This window comes from Saccopteryx bilineata, chromosome 3 (genome assembly GCF_036850765.1).
Source record: "Saccopteryx bilineata isolate mSacBil1 chromosome 3, mSacBil1_pri_phased_curated, whole genome shotgun sequence".
Classification (NCBI taxonomy): domain Eukaryota; kingdom Metazoa; phylum Chordata; class Mammalia; order Chiroptera; family Emballonuridae; genus Saccopteryx; species Saccopteryx bilineata.
Genome location: NC_089492.1, coordinates 47,588,980 through 47,609,512, shown reverse-complemented (window position 1 = coordinate 47,609,512; position 20,533 = coordinate 47,588,980). Strand labels below are relative to the sequence as shown.

The 20,533-nt window shown below is 40.3% G+C and overlaps 1 protein-coding gene across 2 annotated transcripts in view; it reads right to left on the bottom strand.

Moving 5' to 3' along the window:
- Nucleotides 1-20,533, bottom strand: part of SPIDR (scaffold protein involved in DNA repair) — a 451,079-nt gene that overhangs the window by 63,743 nt on the left and 366,803 nt on the right. For both annotated transcript variants that reach the window (XM_066266094.1, XM_066266093.1), the window contains one exon: nucleotides 5,141-5,281. In XM_066266094.1, the coding sequence (XP_066122191.1) occupies nucleotides 5,141-5,281 (141 nt within the window). The remainder of the gene's footprint in view (nucleotides 1-5,140; nucleotides 5,282-20,533) is intronic.

Below are 20,533 nucleotides of genomic sequence, written 5' to 3'. Positions count from 1 at the left end.
AGTTTTCTGTTCTAAAAAAGGCAATTCAAGTCTAAAGTTGGTATTTATTACTTTTTTTTTGTCATTTGCAGCACTAAGAGCCCTTTGTGTACAATGAGTACTCTGAAATAAAGTCCTCTCCAAAACATCACTCTTAACCCTTTGAGTAGTGAGTTTTTTTCATGCTTGTTGACCCTTGGGAGTGAGTTTATTTTTCAAAAAATGAAATTAGTTCCAGTTCCAGTTTTATTAACTTTATGGAAACAAGAAGAACATACATTTGCCTTTTTTTAATGTTGCCTTACACATTTTTTAAATAAAAATTTTTGTATGATCGTACTCTGGATGGTCAGAAGGCACAAGGACTTATATGAACATCTGTACTATTCAAAGGGTTAAAGGGTCATTCAAGAGATCTAAATAGCCTGATCAGGTGCTGGAGCAGTGGACAGAGCATCGGACTGGGATGCGGAAGACCCAGGTTGGAAACCTCAAGGTTGCCAGCTTGAGCGCAGCTCATCTGGTTTGAGCAAGGAGTCACTCGGTCTGCTATAGTCCCCCCCCCTCCCCCATCAAGGCACATATGAGAAAGAAATCAATGAACTACTATGGTGCCTCAACAAAGAACTGATGCTTCTTAATTCTCTCCCTTCCTGTCTGTACCTCTCTCAGCCTCTGTCTCTGTCACACACACACACACACAAAAAGAGATCTAAATAAAATAGCTATAAAATTTAATTTTAGACAGAAATCAGTTTTGTTTTAATAACTAAAGATATAAATACTAGTAGAAGTTTAAACCAAAAGAGGTTTGGCCCTGGCCGGTAGGCTCAGCGGTAGAGCATCGGCCTGGCGTGCGGGGGACGCAAGTTCGATTCCCGGCCAGGGCACATAGGAGAAGCGCCCATTTGCTTCTCCACCCCCCCCCCTTCCTCTCTGTCTCTCTCTTCCCCTCCCGCAGCCAAGGCTCCATTGGAGCAAAGATGGCCCGGGCGCTGGGGATGGCTCCTTGGCCTCTGCCCCAGGCGCTAGAGTGGCTCTGGTCGCAGCAGAGCGATGCCCCGGAGGGGCAGAGCATTGGCCCCCTGGTGGGCAGAGCTTCGCCCCTGGTGGGTGTGCCGGGTGGATCCCGGTCGGGCGCATGCGGGAGTCTGTCTGACTGTCTCTCCCCGTTTCCAGCTTCAGAAAAAAACAACAACAAAAAACAGAGGTTTCCCTCCCCCCCAAATTTGTAGGTTATATTTTCTATATTTATTGAATTAATATATTTCAGGAAATTTCTTTTTTCCTCCCTCAGTATTGCTTTATCATAAAAATAAAAATATGACAATTAACAATAAAAAGATAAAGTTCATACATAAAATGACACTAAAATAATGTGACTTTTCAGGCTTTCTGACCTAATAAACTGCTATACAAGCCACTTGGGAGGACAAAGGTCACAAGATATGCCTTAGGAGAAGTCACTAAACAAATAAGCAGGGAGTGTTCTAGAGGAGAGCTCTATATTCTGCTTGGACAGCACGCTTCTGGTTGTTTTGAAAATGATAGTTTTTTCCTTTAAATCCAGGCTATTTTACTGACTCATCTTACTTTGCACAGTCAGTACAGACACTCAACTCCAAAAATATGCCAGAGAAACAAAGGATATGACGGCTGTTTTTCTCCCACTCTGCAGAGTGGTCCAACAGCATGTTTGTTTGAACGGTTCTGAGATCATCAGTTCCCTTTAAAGCCATCGTAGAGCAGCGATATTCCATCCCTATAACTGTGGACCAGATGAAATCTGGTAGCCAAGATATAAAAGCCTCAATGACTTAGACTAAACATACAACCATCTTCCAACTGACAAAAAAGTTATTTTCGATATTAGAATTATATAATTATGATTAACCATTTTGCTTGAATTTTCGGAAGTGTATTTTATTTATTTATTTTTTAAAATTGAATTTATTGGGGTAACACATTAGGAAGTAAGAGTATTTTATTAAGGTTTATGAGAAGTATATTTTGTTAAAGTTTATTAAAGTTGCTAAGAAACACAGTAATTCTGGGGAAAAAAAGGAAAGAAAGACAATTTGTGTTTACTTGGTCATGGTTGAATGACTGACAGTGGATGATGTCACTAACAGGCAATTATTACACCCAAGATTAAAAAACTGTTTAATGATTTGGTTTGAAGGAATATAGCTTCCAAAAGAACAAAACAACAATCTAAATATTTATTTGGATCATTCCATATTAAAATAATATTAAATATATATAAGAAATTAATCACAACAACCAGAACAAAAATGATATTTAGTCACCAACTTATAAAAAGGATGGCCTCCAAAAGTTTGTTTGTAAATGATTATTTGAAATACTCGGTGCATTTCCCATGGAAAAAAATGATTTTTAAAAAAGATTTTATTTATTGATTTTTTTTGGGGGGGGGAGAGAAAGAGAGAGAGGGAGGGAGGGGAAGGAGCTAGAAGCATCAACTTGTAGTAGTTGCTTTTCGTATTTCCATGTGCCTTGATGGGGCAAAGCCAGGGTTTTGAACCAGAGACCTCAGCATTCAAGGTCGACACTTTATCCACTGTGCTACCACAGGTCAAGCAGAAAAAAAATTTTTTTCTTTTTTGTTTTAAGTGAGAGGGGGGGAAATAGTGAGATAGACTCCTGCATACACCCTGACCGGGATCCACACAGCAACCCTGATCTGAGGCTGATGTTTGAATCAACCAAGCTATCCTCAGTGCCTGAGGCTGATGCGCTCAGATCAACTGAGCCACTGGCTGTGAGAGGCGAAGAGAGGGAGAAGGGGGAGAGGGAAAGGAAGAGAAGCCGATGGTCACTTCTCATGTGTGCCCTGACTGGGGATCAAACCCAGGACATCTGCAAACTGGGACAATGCTTTATCCACTGAACCAACTGGCCAGGGCCAGAAAAAATATTTTCTATGATTTCTAGATTAAATATTATTAGGTATATATAATGATAAAAGAACATAATATAGAGTCAAAGACCCCTGGATTCCAATCCTGGCTGTCATTTACCAGTGGTATTTCCACAAGAAGTTTTATCCCACAGTCTCCAGGAAGAAGTGTGTCTCCTAGAGCAGAACAGTCTCCCTTTGGCCTGTACAGCACACCAGGAAACCTGACAGCTGCAGCAACACTGCTGTCCCATGGCAAAGCTGTCCTGCCATGAAGAGCCTACTGGTATCCTGGTGTGCTCAGGTGGGAGGCTGATGTGTAGAGGTCATGTCAAGAAAGACAACTTCTTAAATAGCCCTGTTGGGATTAATGTTATAACTACCCTTAGTCTTTTCAGATATTTGAGATTTTGAGGACTAAAATAAGGTTCAGTCTTAATAAGGATAAGGTTCATATAACCCAATGGAGCCTTTTGCATGTCTAGTATACTTCCACAATGCCATATGAAAGACAGATGAGACAGAGTTGAGGCCCATGAGAAAGCTGACTGTCTACAGAGATCAGTTAGGAGAAATATTCAGTAAATACAGTTTAGAATGATGGCTAGAATGGTCATTATATAAATCACTGAAAGATGTTATCAATAACTTTTAAAACCAGGATATCATATACTCATGTTTTCTTTTCTCCTTCAGATACTGTTATAAGCTCAAATGTTACTATAATTAAACAAAACATTAACACTAAGAAAATTAAAATAACACACTATTTGAAGAGAGGTTACAGTAAGATTGAGAAAATCCTCAACTCATAGCTTACACTAATTGGATAGTTCCATTAAAAATGTTTCTTCCAGCCCTGGCCGGTTGGCTCAGTGGTAGAGCGTCGGCCTGGCGTGCGGAAGTCCCGGGTTTGATTCCCGGCCAGGGCACACAGGAGAAGCGCCCATCTGCTTCTCCACCCCTCCCCCTCTCCTTCCTCTCTGTCTCTATCTTCCCCTCCCGCAGCAGGGGCTCCATTGGAGCAGGGATGGACCGGCGTTGGGGATGGCTTTGTGGCCTATGCCTCAGGCACTAGAGTGGCTCTGGTTGCAACAGAGCGACACCCGGATGGGCAGAGCATCGCCCCCTGCTGGGCGTGCCGGGTGGATCCCAGTTGGGCGCATGCGGGAGTCTGTCTGACTGCCTCCCCGTTTCCAGCTTCAGAAAAATACAAAAAAAAAAAAAAAAAGTTTCTTCCTTTCTTAAAACCATGCAGTAAGATGATTATTGGAGATGTAACAGCCACAGTTTGGGCCAGCTCTATGTATTCCGTCTCTAGCTTTCCAAAACAACATTTTAGGGTGAGGTATTACAAAACTTGACAGAACAAAGCTTTGTTACCATGGAAAGTGAAAATATGTGACAAGAGTTTAGCTTAAAGCTTGTAGGATGTCTCTCCACAAAATTTCATTTACATAAACAGATTCATATAAAGCTGCCTTATGTTAGAGCTAGGAAACATACAGAAAACAAATCTTTAGAATTACAATACACATGTGTAACATTTTAAAATCTTCTTAATAATTTAAGAATTAAATCTTCTTAATAATCTTCTTAATTTTAATAAAGTTATAAATTGCTAAGTCTGTGTAATTGTTTTTGTTGTCTATTACCATTCCCCCTAACCACCAAGTGGTACCTTATGGGCTCCAAAGAACCCCTGGCTTTGTTTATAGACAAACTCTAAGATGCTAGTTTATTTATTCATTTATATTTTGTGACAGAGACAGAGAGAGAGACAGAGGGAGGGACAGATAGGGACAGACAGGAAGGAGAGAGATGAGAAGCATCAATTCTTCGTTTTGGCTCCTTAGCTGTTCATTGACTGCTTTCTCATATGTGCCTTGACTGGGAGGGGGGGGGCTACAGCAGAGTGAGTGACCCCTTGCTTAAGCCAGCGATCTTGGACTTCAAGCCAGCGACCTTGGGCTTCAAGCCAGCGACCTTTGGGCTCAGGTCTACGATCTCACACTCAAGCCAGGACCCTGCACTGAAGCTGGTGAGCCCACGCTCAAGATGGATAAGCCCATGCTCAAGCCGGCAACCCTGGGGTTTTGAACCTGGGTCCCAGTCTGATGCTTTATCCACTGTGCCACCGTCTGGTCAGGCCCTTGTTTTAAAAAATAAAATTAGAGATAAAAGACTAATAAAAGTGCCAGCCACTGTAGCAAACTGGATGCTCTTACAGTGTGTCCTCACCTTCCTCTGGTAGCCTTTTGCAGAACCTTCATTCCCGCCAGGCTACAGGACTTCCCTTCCAATTGTCGGTTCTTCAAGATGGCGCCCTCTAACTGTACTTCACAGAATATTCCATAGGCATCTTGTACGAGAAGGCAGACTCTACAAAAGAGCATTCACATTTGTTGTTTTAGGAGACAGTTTTTGATTCAATACAGAGATCAGAATTTATTTCTCCTTCACTAGAAATCTATTGTAGTTATCTTCCTAAATGGCTGAATCAAGGTAAATGAAGTTGAATTCAAACATATACTTTTTAGATTTTTACATGCAGGTGTTTGATCACTATCTGCAAAATATAGGAGCAGAATTATTGTTGGCATAAAACTAAATCCTAAGCCAAATGGGGTTCAAAAGCACACAAATCAAATATATTGCTGCTGCCCAGAAAGAGCATCCTTTTCTCTTATTTTCCATAACAGGTAACATATTTTATATGGACATTCAACACTGAGAAAAGCTTCAGTGTAACATTCTGCTAAGAATCACAATAAGGGGTTTTCTCTGAGAAGGTACGTATTTACAGTCATGCATATCCCAGCAGAATAAAACTAGTGTGCCAGCTGGCAGCCACACAGGCCTGATGGGTATCCAGTGACATGATGAGATTCCTCCCAATTTTTTAGTTTAAAGGGCAATAATTATAAAAGCCTATTTATGATTGAATTTTCAATCCTCCTACTTCATAATTCAGGTAAATGAAGTGTTATTGATCATGAAATGACATGTTCTCAGAAAAATTTCCTAAAGCCTGAAAAAAGTTTAGGAAAGTTTAGCAAATAACACCACCAAATGACTGTGAGGAACAAAATTATTATAAAGAAAAAGGTATAAAAAAAAGTACAAGTTGGAAAAGAACAAATGACAAACAAAGAATGAACAAAGGAAAGATAAATTGAAGCTATGGACCTTGAACACTGCCTTGGCAAAGGGAGCAGACGAGCAGTCTAGACTTCCTGATTAAGTCTCCCGGGTCCACAGTCCCCATCCCTAGCCCCCTGGCTCGCAAGATAATCTATGTAAAATATGTAAGGACAGAAAAGGACAAGAACCATATAATTTTACTCATATGTGAGATATAAAAAAGAAAGTAACAAACAAATTCATAGACAGAAACAACAATATGGTGCTTAGCAAAGGGGAAGGGAGATGGAGGAAGATAAAGAGAATAAAGGGAGTAAATACATATATTTACATGACAGAAGGCTGCACCCTGGGTGGTGAGCACACAGTGCAACATACAGATGATGTATAATAGAATTGTACACTAAAACTTTTATGTTATTAACCAATATTACCCCAATAAGCTTAATTAATATATGTTCCAATAAAAAGAACCAAGTACAAAAGAAACCATTATGTGAGAAGAGTCAGAAAAGTACCAATAGACCTGCTAAGGACTGGTGTATTAGAATTAAAATATAAAGCATAACCATTTTAAAAAGGTAAAAAATCATAAAAATATTATTAGGAGACAAAAAGCCTGGCATATTTGAAAGCAAATAAAATAGAACTTCCAAAAAGAAAAGCTACACTTATTCCCCCTTTAATCTATAGACAGACAGCAAATATTTACTTATGATGTTTCCACTATAAAGACTGCTGTCTTAGGGACAAATGCTGATGAACTATTTCAGCAGTTCCTCTTCTCCAAAGACTTATATGTCAACATAGAGCTCCATGTTTCATAGGACATACTCAAGCTCACTCCATGCTCCCTGGAGCTTTAACACAAGGAATGCCCCCCCCTTTTTTTTGGTTGTATTTTTTCTTTTATTTATTTATTTTTTGTATTTTTCTGAGGATGGAAATGGGGAGGCAGTCAGACAGACTCCCGCATGCGCCTGACCGGGATCCACCTGGCATGCCTACCAGGGGGGAATGCTCTGCCCATCTGGGGTGTAGCTCTGTTACAACCAGAGCAATTCTAGCAACTGGGGTGGAGGCCATGGGGCCATCCTTAGTGCCCGGGGTGGCTTTGCTCTGGTGGAGCCTTGGCTGCGGGAGGGGAAGTGAGAGACGGAGAGGAGGGAGAGGAGGGAGAGGGGAAGGGGGGGAGAGGTAGATGGGTGCTTCTCCTGTGTGCTTTGGCCGGGAATCGAACCTGGGAATCCTGCACACCAGGCCAATGACCCCTACAGGTCTACCATATCATGCCTTTTACTTAAAAAAAAAAAAATTACATTTCTTTTGAAGGCTGATGAACAGGAGACACCAAATCTTTTTCACCTGCAAACTACTACCTTCTTTATTAGATCCAGCTAATAACACTGTTTTGTCTTTTTCCAAATAGCTCCAGATATATGGAAAAGATTTATATAGGCGGATGGGGATCCTCAAACCCCTCAGCGAGATCTTCTGAGCATGGCTTTTAAGACACCTAGAGGCAGAAAAAGCCCAGTAGAGATCAGGGGAACTACCAGCTTTTAGGATACACCCTTAAAGGCTCCAACGCCCCAAAGGCATCATAGAATGCCATCTGGGTCCTGCTTCAATAGTGGAAAGGAAGGTCATTGAGCTAAAGCCTGCCAGGCTTACATGCCTCTGCTGTGAGGAAACAGGGACACTGGAAGGTAGGCTTCCCCCTCGCTCCTCTAAGGGAGGGTTCAATCTCTTCCAGCTCTACTCCAGCCACCTATGACCTAACCTTGCCCAGAAAGCTGGGGTTTGCCACTGAAGGCTGAAGGTGCCCAGGGCCGTCGGCCCCATCTATGACACTCTGGATGAGCCCAGGGTATTTCTTCCAAGAAGCAAGTAAACTGATCTCATTTGCACAAGGGCCACTTAACTATGTCTTGCCTGAATAGTCAGGTTTTTTATTCTTCCCTCAAAGATCTCTGTTGTGGGTGTTGATAGTCCTATTTTCTGCTGCTTTGCTTAATATATAGTGTTTCCTTTATTCCTCCTACCTCAATGTCCCACTCATATTTCAGGCTGGGACCTACTTCTAATTTAGAGCTCTCTTTCCCCCTTTTGCCAACTTGTATTATGAATTTACCTTTGCCACCCAGCTTAGTGTATCCCAAGGTTCTCTTTACCATGCCACAGTTGCAGAGCTCCAGGGAAAAGCAACCTGGTCTCAACTTTCCAGGCAGAGGAGAACAGAAGCTCCATATCCACGCATGCTGCAAATGGCTTTTCCAGTCTACCTGAATTATTACCAGCTAGAAGCAGCTGTCATTGGGACTTGGTCATGAGCTGCAAAGTATAGAATGGTGACAACAATTCCAGTGCCATGCGGACTTTTCCTGGACTCCTGCTCCCTGTGACAGCTCCTTACACTCTGAACTGTGGTTAGGTTGCATTTTTCAGGGATTTGGCATGGTGATGGGGCCAACTTGGACTTGGTGAACATGTTAAGGACACTACTCTTTTATGGATTCTTGCTGTATTGGCCAAGAGTTTGCTTAAAGGCTTTTAATCACTGTAAAAAAATAGAAGACTGAATAAAGAAGATGGGGCACATATACACCATGGTATACTATTCAGCTAGAAGAAATGATGACATCGGATCACTTACAGCAGAATGGTGGAATCTTGATAACATTATGTGGAGTGAAATAAGCGAATTAGAAAAAAACAAGAACTGCAGGATTCCATACATTGGTGGGACATAAAAGCGAGACTAAGAGACATGGACAGGAGTGTGGTGGTTACGGGGGGTGGGGGGAGGGAAGGAGGGAGAGGGGGAGGGGGAGGGGTACAAAGAAAACTGGATAGAGGGAGACGGAGGATGATCTCTCTTTGGGTGATGGGTATGCAGCAGAACTGAATGACAAGATAACCTGGAAATGTTTTCTTTGAATATATGTACCCTGATTTATTGATATCACCCCATTAAAATAAAAATTTATTTATAAAGAAAAAAAAGAAATAAAAAGAAAACTATTAAATAGGTATAACAAACATATCTGGAGCATGAATATGTGAATGGGGCTACAAATCTGAATACATTACCCAGAGTGCACTGAGAGCTGAGATTAAAGGTATGAGAGAAGAAGGACTTTCAGTCAAGATGATGGGATAGGTGGTACTCAAATCCTCCCACAACCATATAAAAATTACAAGTAAACTACAGGAAAAGCATAATTTAGAACTGTCTAAAATCTAGCTACACAAATGTCCTACAATTAGGAAATTAAAGAAGCCACACATTGAGACTGGTAGTAGAGACAGAGATGGAGAACAGGCTGGTCCACCAGCCGTGTGTGGCAGATAAAAATCGGGAGGGATATCTCAACTGCACAGGCTTCCCCTGAGAAGTGAGAGGGTCCCAGCCCTACACAGGGCCTCTCAGCCCAGGAATCCAGAGCCAGGAAAAGTCCGCATAACATATGGTTGTAAAAACCAGCAGGGACTGTAACTGGGTGAGATGGAGGACTGCTAGGTTCCAGGAAGTTCTTCTTCTTTATTTTTTTATTAAGTGAGAGAAGGGGAGGCAGAGACAGACTCCCACATGAGCCCCAATTGGGATTCACCTGGCAAGCCCCCTATGGGGTGATGTTCCACCCATCTGGGGTGTTGCTCCATTGCTCAGCAACCGAGCTATTCTTATCACTTGAGGCAGAGGCCACAGAGGCATCCTCAATGCTTAGGGCCAACTCACTGTAACTGAGTCATGGCTGTGGTAGAGAAAGAGAAAGAGAGAGAGAAAGAGAGAGGGGGGGAGGCATGGAGAAGTAAATGGTCGCATCTCCTATGTGCCCTGACTGGGAACTGAACCTGAGATATTCATACACTGGGGTGGCACTCTACCACTAAGCTAACGAGCCAGGGCCCCGGGAAGTTCTTCAAGGGCCTGTATGTACATGGACTTACTTGGACTCGCTTCCTCTGAGTTCCAGTGCTGGGGCAGCAGCTTGAAAAGAACCAGAAACATATGGAAAGGAATTGTCTGGCATCAGGTTGAGAACTGTGGGGGACAGTTTTCTGCCAGACAAAAATGGTAGCAGAGGCCATTGGCCCTTGATTGAGACCCTCTGCCCCCACTCCGGGCTCCCAGAGCCAGCAGGTAGTCACCATGTCAGAGCCTCCATCAACCTGGTTTGCCCATCCTGGTGACTCCATGAGACTCTGCCCAACCGAAGCTCTTTCCAGAATCTTTTCATACAAATGGCCTCTCTTGCCTCATGCTTTGGACTATCCTAAAATCTCTCAAATAGCACCTGGCCTCTGCAAACCCTGTACCTCTTGCTAAGTGGCCCCAGGCCCAGAACTAGTGGCAGCTGGGCTTGGTTCACAGCCTGGCCTCTTCTTGGCACCTTCTAGCCCAGCACAAGCAGTAGCCACTGGCAGACCATTTTGTAGCTTCTGCTAGGTAGTCACTGGTAGGGCACAGACAGTGGCTGACCCTGTACCTCCCTGGAGGCCCTGGAGCCAAGTGGACTACTTCAGATCATGCCAAATTATAACTCTATTACCTCCATGAGTAACACATTCAAGGGTGGACTCAGTGGGCACCAAAGTCCCACTGAAGCAAGTCCTGCTCTGTAGTGTTGCCTCCGACACAGCAGCTCTTCTGCTATATTTGCAGCCAGTCCTCACAGCTGACTGGCCTGCAGGAATCCCTCCCAGTGACACCAACAGCAATCAGCTCACTATAACAGGACAATGCACACAGCCCGCACAGAGGTGCACATCGAGCACCCAGCTTGGGTAACTTGGGAGGCTGTGCCACTGGGCCTTCAGGATACTACTATACAAGGACACTACCAAGTCTGGGAGATACAGCAGCTCTACCTAACACATAGAAACAAACATGGGGAAGCAGCCAAAATGCAAAGGCAAAGAAACAGGTCTCAAGTGAAAGAACAGGTGATATCTATAGAACTAAAAGAAATGGAGGCAAGCCCTGGCCGGTTGGCTCAGTGGTAGAGTGTCGGCCTGGCATGCAGGAGTCCTGGGTTCGATTCCAGCTAGGGCATACAGGAGAAGTGCCCATCTGCTTCTCCACCCCTCCCCCTCTCCTTCCTCTCTGTCTCTCTCTTCCCCTCCCGCAGCTGAGGCTCCATTGGAGCAAAGTTGGCCTGGGCGCTGAGGATGGCTCCATGGCCTCTGCCTCAGGCGCTAGAGTGGCTCTGGTTGCAACAGAGCAACGCCCCAGATGGGCAGAGCATCACCCCCTGGTGGGCATGCCGGGTGGATCCCAGTAGGGCGCATGTGGGAGTCTGTCTGACTGTCTTCCCTTTTCCAACTTCAGAAAAATACAAAAAAAAAAAAAAATAAATAAATAAAAAGTTTATTTATCTGTTATAAGATTTTTGCTTACTTGTCCTAGAGTACCAAGCATTTGTACTACTTCAGAAAAATACAAAAAAAAAAAAAAATGGAGGCAAGTAAACTACCAGATACACAGTTGAAAAACATAGTTATAAGGATGCTCAAGGAATCTAGTGAGAAATTCAAAAGCATGAAAAAAGACATAGAAACCATAAAAACAAACCAGTCAGAAATGAAGGAACACTAGCTGATGTGCATGAAGCGAAGAATCAAAATTAGTGACTTGGAATATAAGGAAGCAAAAAACAAACAAACAAAAAACAAAACAAAAAACCCATTAGAACAGCAAAAAGAAAAAAAAATATGAAGATAGTGTAAGAAACCTCTGTGACAACTCAAAGTGTATAAACATTCACATAAAGGGCATGCTGGAAAAAGAATATCTAGAGAGCAAGGAATTTAAAACCTATTTGAAAAAATAACTAGAGAAAACTTCCCTAATTTGATGAAGAAAATAAACATATAAGTCCATAAATTGTAGAGAGTATCAAATAAGATGAACCCAGAAAGGCCCACATCAAGACAGATCATAATTAAAATGTAAAACGTTAAAGAAAAGAGAGAATCTTAAAAGCAGCAACAGAAAGGCCTTTAGTTACTTACAAGGGAGCTCCCATTAGACTGTCAGCTGACTTCTCAACTTTGCAGGCCAGATGGGATAGGCAAGAAATATTCAAAGTGATTAAAAGCAAGGACCTATAGACCAAGAGTACTCTCCCCAGTTAAGCTACCATTTAAAATTGAAGGACATATAAAGAGCTTCCCAGACAAGAAAATGCTAAAGAATTCATCACCATCAAACCAGTATTATATGAAATGTTGAAGAGTCTCCTTTGAAAAGAAGAAGAGCCCGTCTTGTGGTGGCACAGTAAACAGAGCATTGACTGGAATGCTGAGGTTGCCAGTTTGAAACCTTGGACTTGCTTGGTCAAGGCACATATGACAAGCAATCAGTGAACAACCTAAGTGAAGCAACTATGAGTTGATTCTTTTCTTTCCGTGCCCCCCTCTCTCCTCTCTCTAAAATCAATAAACAAAATCTTAAAAAAAGAGAAAAGGATTAAAAATATAAACAATAAAATGGCAATAAATACATATTTATCAATAATTGAATCTAAAAAATAAAATAAATGAACAAGCAGAACAGAAATAGACTCATAGATGCAGAGAATACGTTGATGGTTGCCAGATTGGGGGGTGATGGTGAAAGGATTAAGAAGTATAAATTTGTGTTACAAAATAGTCATGGGAATATAAAGTACAGCATATAGAATATAGTCAACAATATGCAAATAACTATGACTATCTATGGTGTCAGATGGGAACAAGATTTAGTGGGATGATCACTTAATAAGGTATAGGTTTAATCACTGGGGTGTATACCTGAAACTAACATAATATTGTATGTCAACTGTAATTGAAAAAAAAAAAACTTGATTAAAAAACCCAAATGCTAAAAGCATTAGGTAAAAGGCTACTAAGAAACAGATTATTTTCACAGTGCCAAGGCACTGCCATTCACATTAGTTAATATTTGCAAAAGGGAAAAAGGTACTTCCACAGTGAAAATCTGGAATTGCCACAATTACCAAGTTGTCAAGATTAGAACTCTGATACTAAGTCAGCCTGAAAGAAATGTACTCCTTGATGTGATGCAATAGGAAGTTCACAATATCACTGTGATATAGTCTTCAAAATATGTTCAAATTGAACAAAATAAAAAAATCTAGATCTAACTACCAATTTATAAAGAATGTGCTCTATAAAAATACTAAATCTAATATATTTTTTAAAAGGAAAGAAAGTCATAAAAGAAATGAGAGATAGAAGTAACAGTTAAACAACGTCATGAAGAAATAGACAAATCCATGATGGAATAATTCTAAAAGACCAGGGTCCTGGCTTTTTGTAAAATTCAATAGCGAAGGAGAAAAAGAGACATAACAAATGCAACTCTGTAACTTTACTGATACAAAAAAGTCAGTTGTAAAAGACATTTGAAAATAAATTGGGTATTAGAAAGAAAAAATATAAGAAAAATACAGAGGACAAAATGAGAAGGTCTACCGTATGTTTAACAGGAATTTCAGAGGAACAAAAGAGAGGAAGGAGAAGTAATCATATGTAGATCTAGTAACAGCATTCCTCCTAATATAAGAAATGAGTCCAAATGAAAACAAATACCAAGCAGGACGACTAAAAGGAAATCCACTGTGATACATGTACTGTAATGAAACTAGGGAACATCAAACAATGATAATATTTTAAAAGTAAAAAGGGTAAAAAGACAGAACATCTGAATGAATAAAAATTTGATTTACCTCAGCCTTCTCCAGAGCAGTGAATGAAGCCAGATAATAATGAAATATTTTCAGAATTCCGAAATCCATCTCTAAACTGTATCAGCAAAACTATCTTTCAAGAATGATGGTAAGGGGAGATCCAACATGGCAGTAGAGTAGGTAGAAGTTACACTCACCTCCTCCCAGGAACAAAATATAATTACAACTAAATTACAAAGCAGTGAACCTGAATAACCAAGTGAAGACTAGCAGAACAAAAGTCTTATAAACAAGGGTTTACAGAAAAAGCCACATTGACACTCATAGGATGGGTGAAGATTTGAAAAGGACTGCCCCTATACCCATGTATGGAAGCTAAGAATCAGCTGCAAAAGTTTCTCTTGAGGAGTAAGGGGTTTCAACTCTATGACAAGCTCATGTACAAGTGCCAGCAAGAGGAGCCCACGTAACATCTGGCTGTTAAAATCTGCAGGGATTCCATCCACAGGAAGACTCAGGAGTATATTAGAAACCCAGGTGCCCTCTTAAAAGGCCAATGCACAAAATTTCATTTGCAGACACTTACCCTGGGTTCTGATGAAGGGACAGCAGCTCAGAGAGGACTGAAGTCCGATGGGGAGAGATTGGACTCCACGGATTCAAGGAGAGGGCTAGAGGGGCAGCTACCATTGTCCCTGTGCTGAATCTCTCTCCCTACCACCCAAAGACACCTTCTTTGCTATGTCAAACACTACCCTCTGTGCCACATCAGCCTGAGGGGAGGCACCAGCCTTGCCTGCCAACTCCCTGTGGCCCTATATTACCAAGCCCACACCCTGTGAAAGAGTGTGCTGGCAGTGGCCAGTCTGAGCCTACAGTGTAAATTTTCTTGAAAGGCTCTAGAAGAGGTCTGTCCCCCCCTCCACCCATAAGTCCCAACAAGTGCCAAAGAATAGATGAAGTCAGTGGGAACTTGTAGAGACAGTAAGCTGAAAAGAGACATGGAAGAGCCCTCCCTCCACACAACCAAATCTTAATCTGCTTTAGCCTGAGAAATTCTACTGGTCTCACCATGAGGAATCCCTGAGACCCTACCACAATACAAAGGTCTGTAAGCTCCAGGAAGATGGTGGTTGGCCTAGGTGTACCCTGATACTTTTTCCAAGTGTTATTAGACCCAGCACTGGTACCAAGATTGAGTCTCTGTCAACATGGTAAACACCACTCACCCCTACATGGTGACTCAGTGAGAACCTACCTCATGCAACTCACCTACTGCCAGAAGGACTTTCAATGACTAAGCTTAACAGGCAGCTGACAGGTGGAAGCCCATCTCAGGGAACCTTGGGCCTTTTCAATTCCAGCCCCTAGGCTTGGTACTAGTGGACGCTGGCCTTGATATACAGCTTGGTCCCTCCCACTCATTCTCAGGTATAACAGAGGCAGCCACAAATTGTGGATCACTTTGAAGCAACTAAGATATAGCTCAGGATTGGTCACAGGCAGCATGTGACATTGATGTGCACTGAAGTCCCTTCCAAGAGGTCCTGGAACTTATACATCTGGTGGTGGGCTCCTGATCACATCAGAGCACAAACCAATTAGGTCCACAAATGGCATGCCCAAAGTGAGATCAACAAAACAAAAAGACAGACAACTGTATGGAAGAAAATATTTGCCAATAATACATTCGATAAAGGGTTATTATCCAAAACTTATAAAGAACTCATACAACTCAACACCATAGAAACAAACAACAATACAATTTAAAAAATGGACAGAGGACCTGAATAGGTACTTCTCCAAAGAGGACACACAGATTGACAATAGATATATGAAAAGATACTCAATATTACCAATGTTCAGAATAATGCAAAATAAAACCACAATCAAATTATCACCTCACAACTGTGAGAATAACTATCATCAATAATTCAAAAACAACAAGTGTTTGCAAGGATGTGGAGAAAAGAGAACCCTCATGCACTGTTTGTGGGAATGGAGACTAGTGCAGAAACTATTGAAAATGTATGGAGGTTCCTCAAAATAATTAAAAATGGAATAGCTTTATGAACCAGCAATTTCACTTCTGGATATATTTACAAAGAAACTGAAAACACAAATCTAAAAGAATATATGCATCCCTTTGTTTATTTCAGCATTACTTACAATACCTAAGATATGAGTGGATAAAAAGTTGTAGAATATATATACAATGCAATACTGATTGGCTATAAAAAAAAGTAAAATCTTACCACTTTTGATGCCATAAGTGGACCTAGAGGGTATTATGCTAAGTAAAATAAGCCAGTTAGAGAAAGACAAATATCATATTTCACTTATATGTGGAATCTAAGGAATAAAATAAATGAACAAATAAATTTGAAACAGACTCATAATACAGAGAACAGACTGATGGATTACCAGAGGAGAGAAGGATTGGGGGACTGAATGAAAATGGTTAAGGAATTATAATGTACAAATTAATAATTTCAAAATAGTCACCAGGATACAGTTTAGGGAATACAGGCAATAATACTGTAATAACTATATATAGTGTCAGGTGGGTATTGTATATTGGGGGGGTAACACTTTATAACTATACTATTGTCTTACAACTCTGTTGTACTTCTGAAACCAATACAAATTAATATTGAGTGTAAATTGTAACTGATACATAAAAATAGTAAAAAATGATAGCAAAATAAAGACATTTTTAAAATAAACACCAGACATATTTCCATCTATGGAGCCTGAAATGTTTAGTAGTTTCTATGGTAATTCCTAAAATAATTTCTAAATTATGTAGTTTAGGAAAAAGGAACTTATCCTCGTAAAAGTTCTAAGATACAGGGACTACTAAGCAAACAAAATAAATAAATCTAAATGAACATGGTAGGATAAAAGAATCACAATGAATGATATCAATTAATGTGTAAAGAGCCAAAATTAGAAAAATAACATGTAAGTCAAATGAGGATGATTGGGAGTTCAGATGTTCCCAAATCCTCATATAACTCAAAGCAGAATTAAGATATAAACCCTAGACTTTATTAAGTATACTTATGTGGTAAAATTTCAAATATAACCCCATAAAAACAGAAATAGGGTATATAACTCCCAAATTACTAGATTAAAAAAATGGAACGAGAAATATAGGCAAACCAACAAAAAAGAAAATGCAAAGAAGCATTAAAAAGACAGAAAAATGTAAGGTGATAAGAACAATGGTAGACACAAGTGTATGTATATTAAAAATTGAATAAGAATGTTTTAAACTTGTTAGTTAAAAAGCAGGGTTTGTCATGTTATCTAGAAAAAAAAATGTCTTCCAATAAGCTGTTGAAAGGAAACCTAAAACACAAGAATGATCAAAGGATGGAAAAAATTACAGATAAATATTGCTGCTAAAGAATAGTGACAAGTTGGTTTTGAGAGTAAACAAAATAGATTTTAGAAGAGAAAGCATTATTAAGGATAGAGAAATCACTAACATTAATAAAAAAGCTTTTAATTTACCATGAAGATATATCAGGTCTACTGGAAAGTTCTGTCCGCTTCTATCACAAGTTTCGACATGTAAGCACATGTTTATTTGGCGCATGTGTGCCTCTCTATTTTTATCACTTAATGTATACATACTGATGTAGCAAATTAACTAAAACAAAGTTGATTCACATTAGTCTTATGTGTGAAGCGATAGTGTACCCATGGCTACTGATAAAGTTCATTTATGCCACTGTAATTTTTACAAATTTCAGCAAGGAAGAAATGCTACAGAAGCATGTCTGTTGCATCCACCATATTCCCTGGACTTAGCATCCTCCGACTATCACTTGTTTTTGTCCTTACAAAATTTTTTGAAGGGCAAAAAATTCAAAAATGAAGAAGATATCAAACAAGCACTGGTTCAATTTTTCGCATCAAAAGATAAAACATTTTTCAAAAATGGGATATACAAATTGTCCTCACGCTGGCAAGAAATCATTAATAATAAAGGCAATTATATTATTTAATAAGGTTTATTGATGGTAAGAAAAATTTGTATTTTGTTTTATTCCAAAAACGGACAGAACTTTCCGGTAGACCTTATATAATTCTAAACCTTTATGCTCTTAGCCTCAAAATATAAATCACATAATATACAGTGTGTCCGTAAAGTCATGGTGCACTTTTGACCGGTCACAGGAAAGCAACAAAAGACAATAGAAATGTGAAATCTGCACCAAATAAAAGGAAAACTCTCCCAGTTTCATACTTATTCAGTGCAGTTCGATGTGGGCTCATGCACAGATTTTTTAGGGCTCCTTAGGTAGCTATCCGGTATAGCCTCTACAGACTCGTCACTGACTGATGGCCTACCAGAACAGGGTTTCTTCACCAAACTGCCGATTTCCTTCAACTGCTTATCCCACCAAGTAATGTTATTTCTATGTGGTGGCGCTTCATTATAAATGTGCCGATATTCATGGTGCACTTTGGTCACGGATTCGAATTTAGCGAGCCACAGAACACACTGAACTTTCCTCTGTACTGTGCACATCTCGACTAGCATGGTCGTGGGCTGCTCCGCTGTACACACGGTGTTGCGTCATCATCTGCGCATGCGCACATGCTGCCACATCATCCTACAGAAATTGGGAGGGTTTTCCTTTTATTTGGTGCAGATTTCACATTTCCATCGTCTTTTGTTGCTTTCCTGTGACCAGTCAAAAGTGCACCATGACTTTACGAACACACTGTATATAAAGCATAAACTGATAAAACTACAGGAAAAATAAACAAATCCAATATCACTGTGAGAGATTTCACTATACTTCTGCCAATTATTAAGTCTATTAGAGAAAAAAAATAGTAAAGATATGGAAAACTTGCATATACCTAACCAGTTTAATTTGCTGGATATGCAATTAGAAAAACTGCCCAACTAAATATACTGTATTCTAAAGAACACATGTGACATTTATAAAAACTGTCCCTACTCTTACTAGCCCATAAGGCACATCTGAATGAGTTTTGAAGAATCAGCATCCTATAGGGCACATTTCTGTCTACAATATAATTTAGATGAGAAATCAAGCAAAAAAAAGGCACTTAAATCTTTCACAATATGCTTTTCAACTCATGTCAAATAGGCAATTACCGTGGAAAAGCGTACTACCTTGAACTTGTTGACAATAAAAATACCACATGTCAAAAACTTATGGAGTACATGTATAGTCTTAAATCTAATGAAACATGATTATTTTTCCTGTCCTATATACATCTTAAAATTTCTTTTCTATATACTTACCATGAATTCTACACCAAACTTTTGTCAATTATTAAAGTCTTCCCTCAGGATACAGAGGCTCTCCTGGAGCCTTCTGCTATGCTCAAGCCTGAACTGACTAGTACCCTACTGTGGCACAGAAGTCATCCAGACATCTTTTGTCAGGAAATCTTTGCTTTTCTAGTATGTTGGATCTCTAATTTCCCATATCCCATATCTTCCTGTCTTTTTTTTTTTTTCAGAGAAAGAGAGAGAGTCAGAGAGAGGGATAGACAGACAGGAAAGGATAGATGAGATGCATCAATCATTAGTTTTTTGTTGCACATTGCGACACCTTAGTTGTTCATTGATTACTTTCTCATATGTGCCTTGACCACAGGCCTTCAGCAGACCGAGTAACCCCTTGCTTGAGCCAGCGACCTTGGGTCCAAGCTGGTGAACTCTTGCTCAAACCAGATGAGCCCGCGCTCAAGCTGGTGACCTCGGGGTCTCGAACCTGGGTCCTCGGCATCCCAGTCCGATGCTCTTATCCACTGCGCCACCACCTGGTCAGGCTCTTCCTGTCCTAATTGACTTCAAGTCAGTAAGTCACATCTTCTTGCTTACTGGAAAAGGAGTGAAAAGCAAAAAGTTCTAAACAATTCATGAAATTGTCAACAATCTATTCTCAAACTTTATTGGCAGTTTGGCTGGGTATAGATTTCTTGACTGGGAAAAAATTTTCCATTCTAAATCCAATACTACCCCTGTGCTCCTTATCTCAGGGAGCTGAGGTTATTTTAGTTACCAGGGCTCTGACATTGCACAGTGGTGTGCACAGGTAAAGATATGTTTCCATGCTGTAGGTACAGCAGGTACTTTCACAGTAGAATCATGTCTATTTGAGTCATTTATTTGATACTTCCTTCATTTTTTTCTTCTTTCATTCTGGCTATTGGACTGGACATCCTGGACTAGTCTTATAATTTTCTTAATTGATCTCTCCTATTTTCCATTTCTTTCTGTGAGTATCTTCAAGTCTGTCTTCTAATACTTTTAATTAGGGGTTTATGTGAGTCAGAGAGAGGGATAGACAGGGACAGACAGACAGGAACGGAGGGATATGAGAAGCATCAATCATTAGTTTTTCATTGCGCGTTGCAACACCTTAGTTGTTCATTGATTGCTTTCTCATATGTGCCTTGACCTCGGGCCTTCAGCAGACCGAGTAACCCCTTGTTGGACCTAGCGACCTTGGGTTCAAGCTGGTAGGCTTTTGCTCAAACCAGTTGAGCCCGCACTCAAGCTGGCGACCTCGGGGTCTCAAACCTGGGTCCTCTGCATCCCAGTCCGACGGCCCATCCACTGCACTATCGCCTGGTCAGGCTTAATTAGGTTTTTAATAATTCCTAGTTTTCACATTTTTAACTTTCAAGATTTCTTTTAAGCTCTGAGATGTTTTCTTCCCCCTTGATAGTATCCTCTTTTGGTTCATGGTTGTAATATCTATAACTTCGTTTAAAATGCTTTCTTCAGACACTA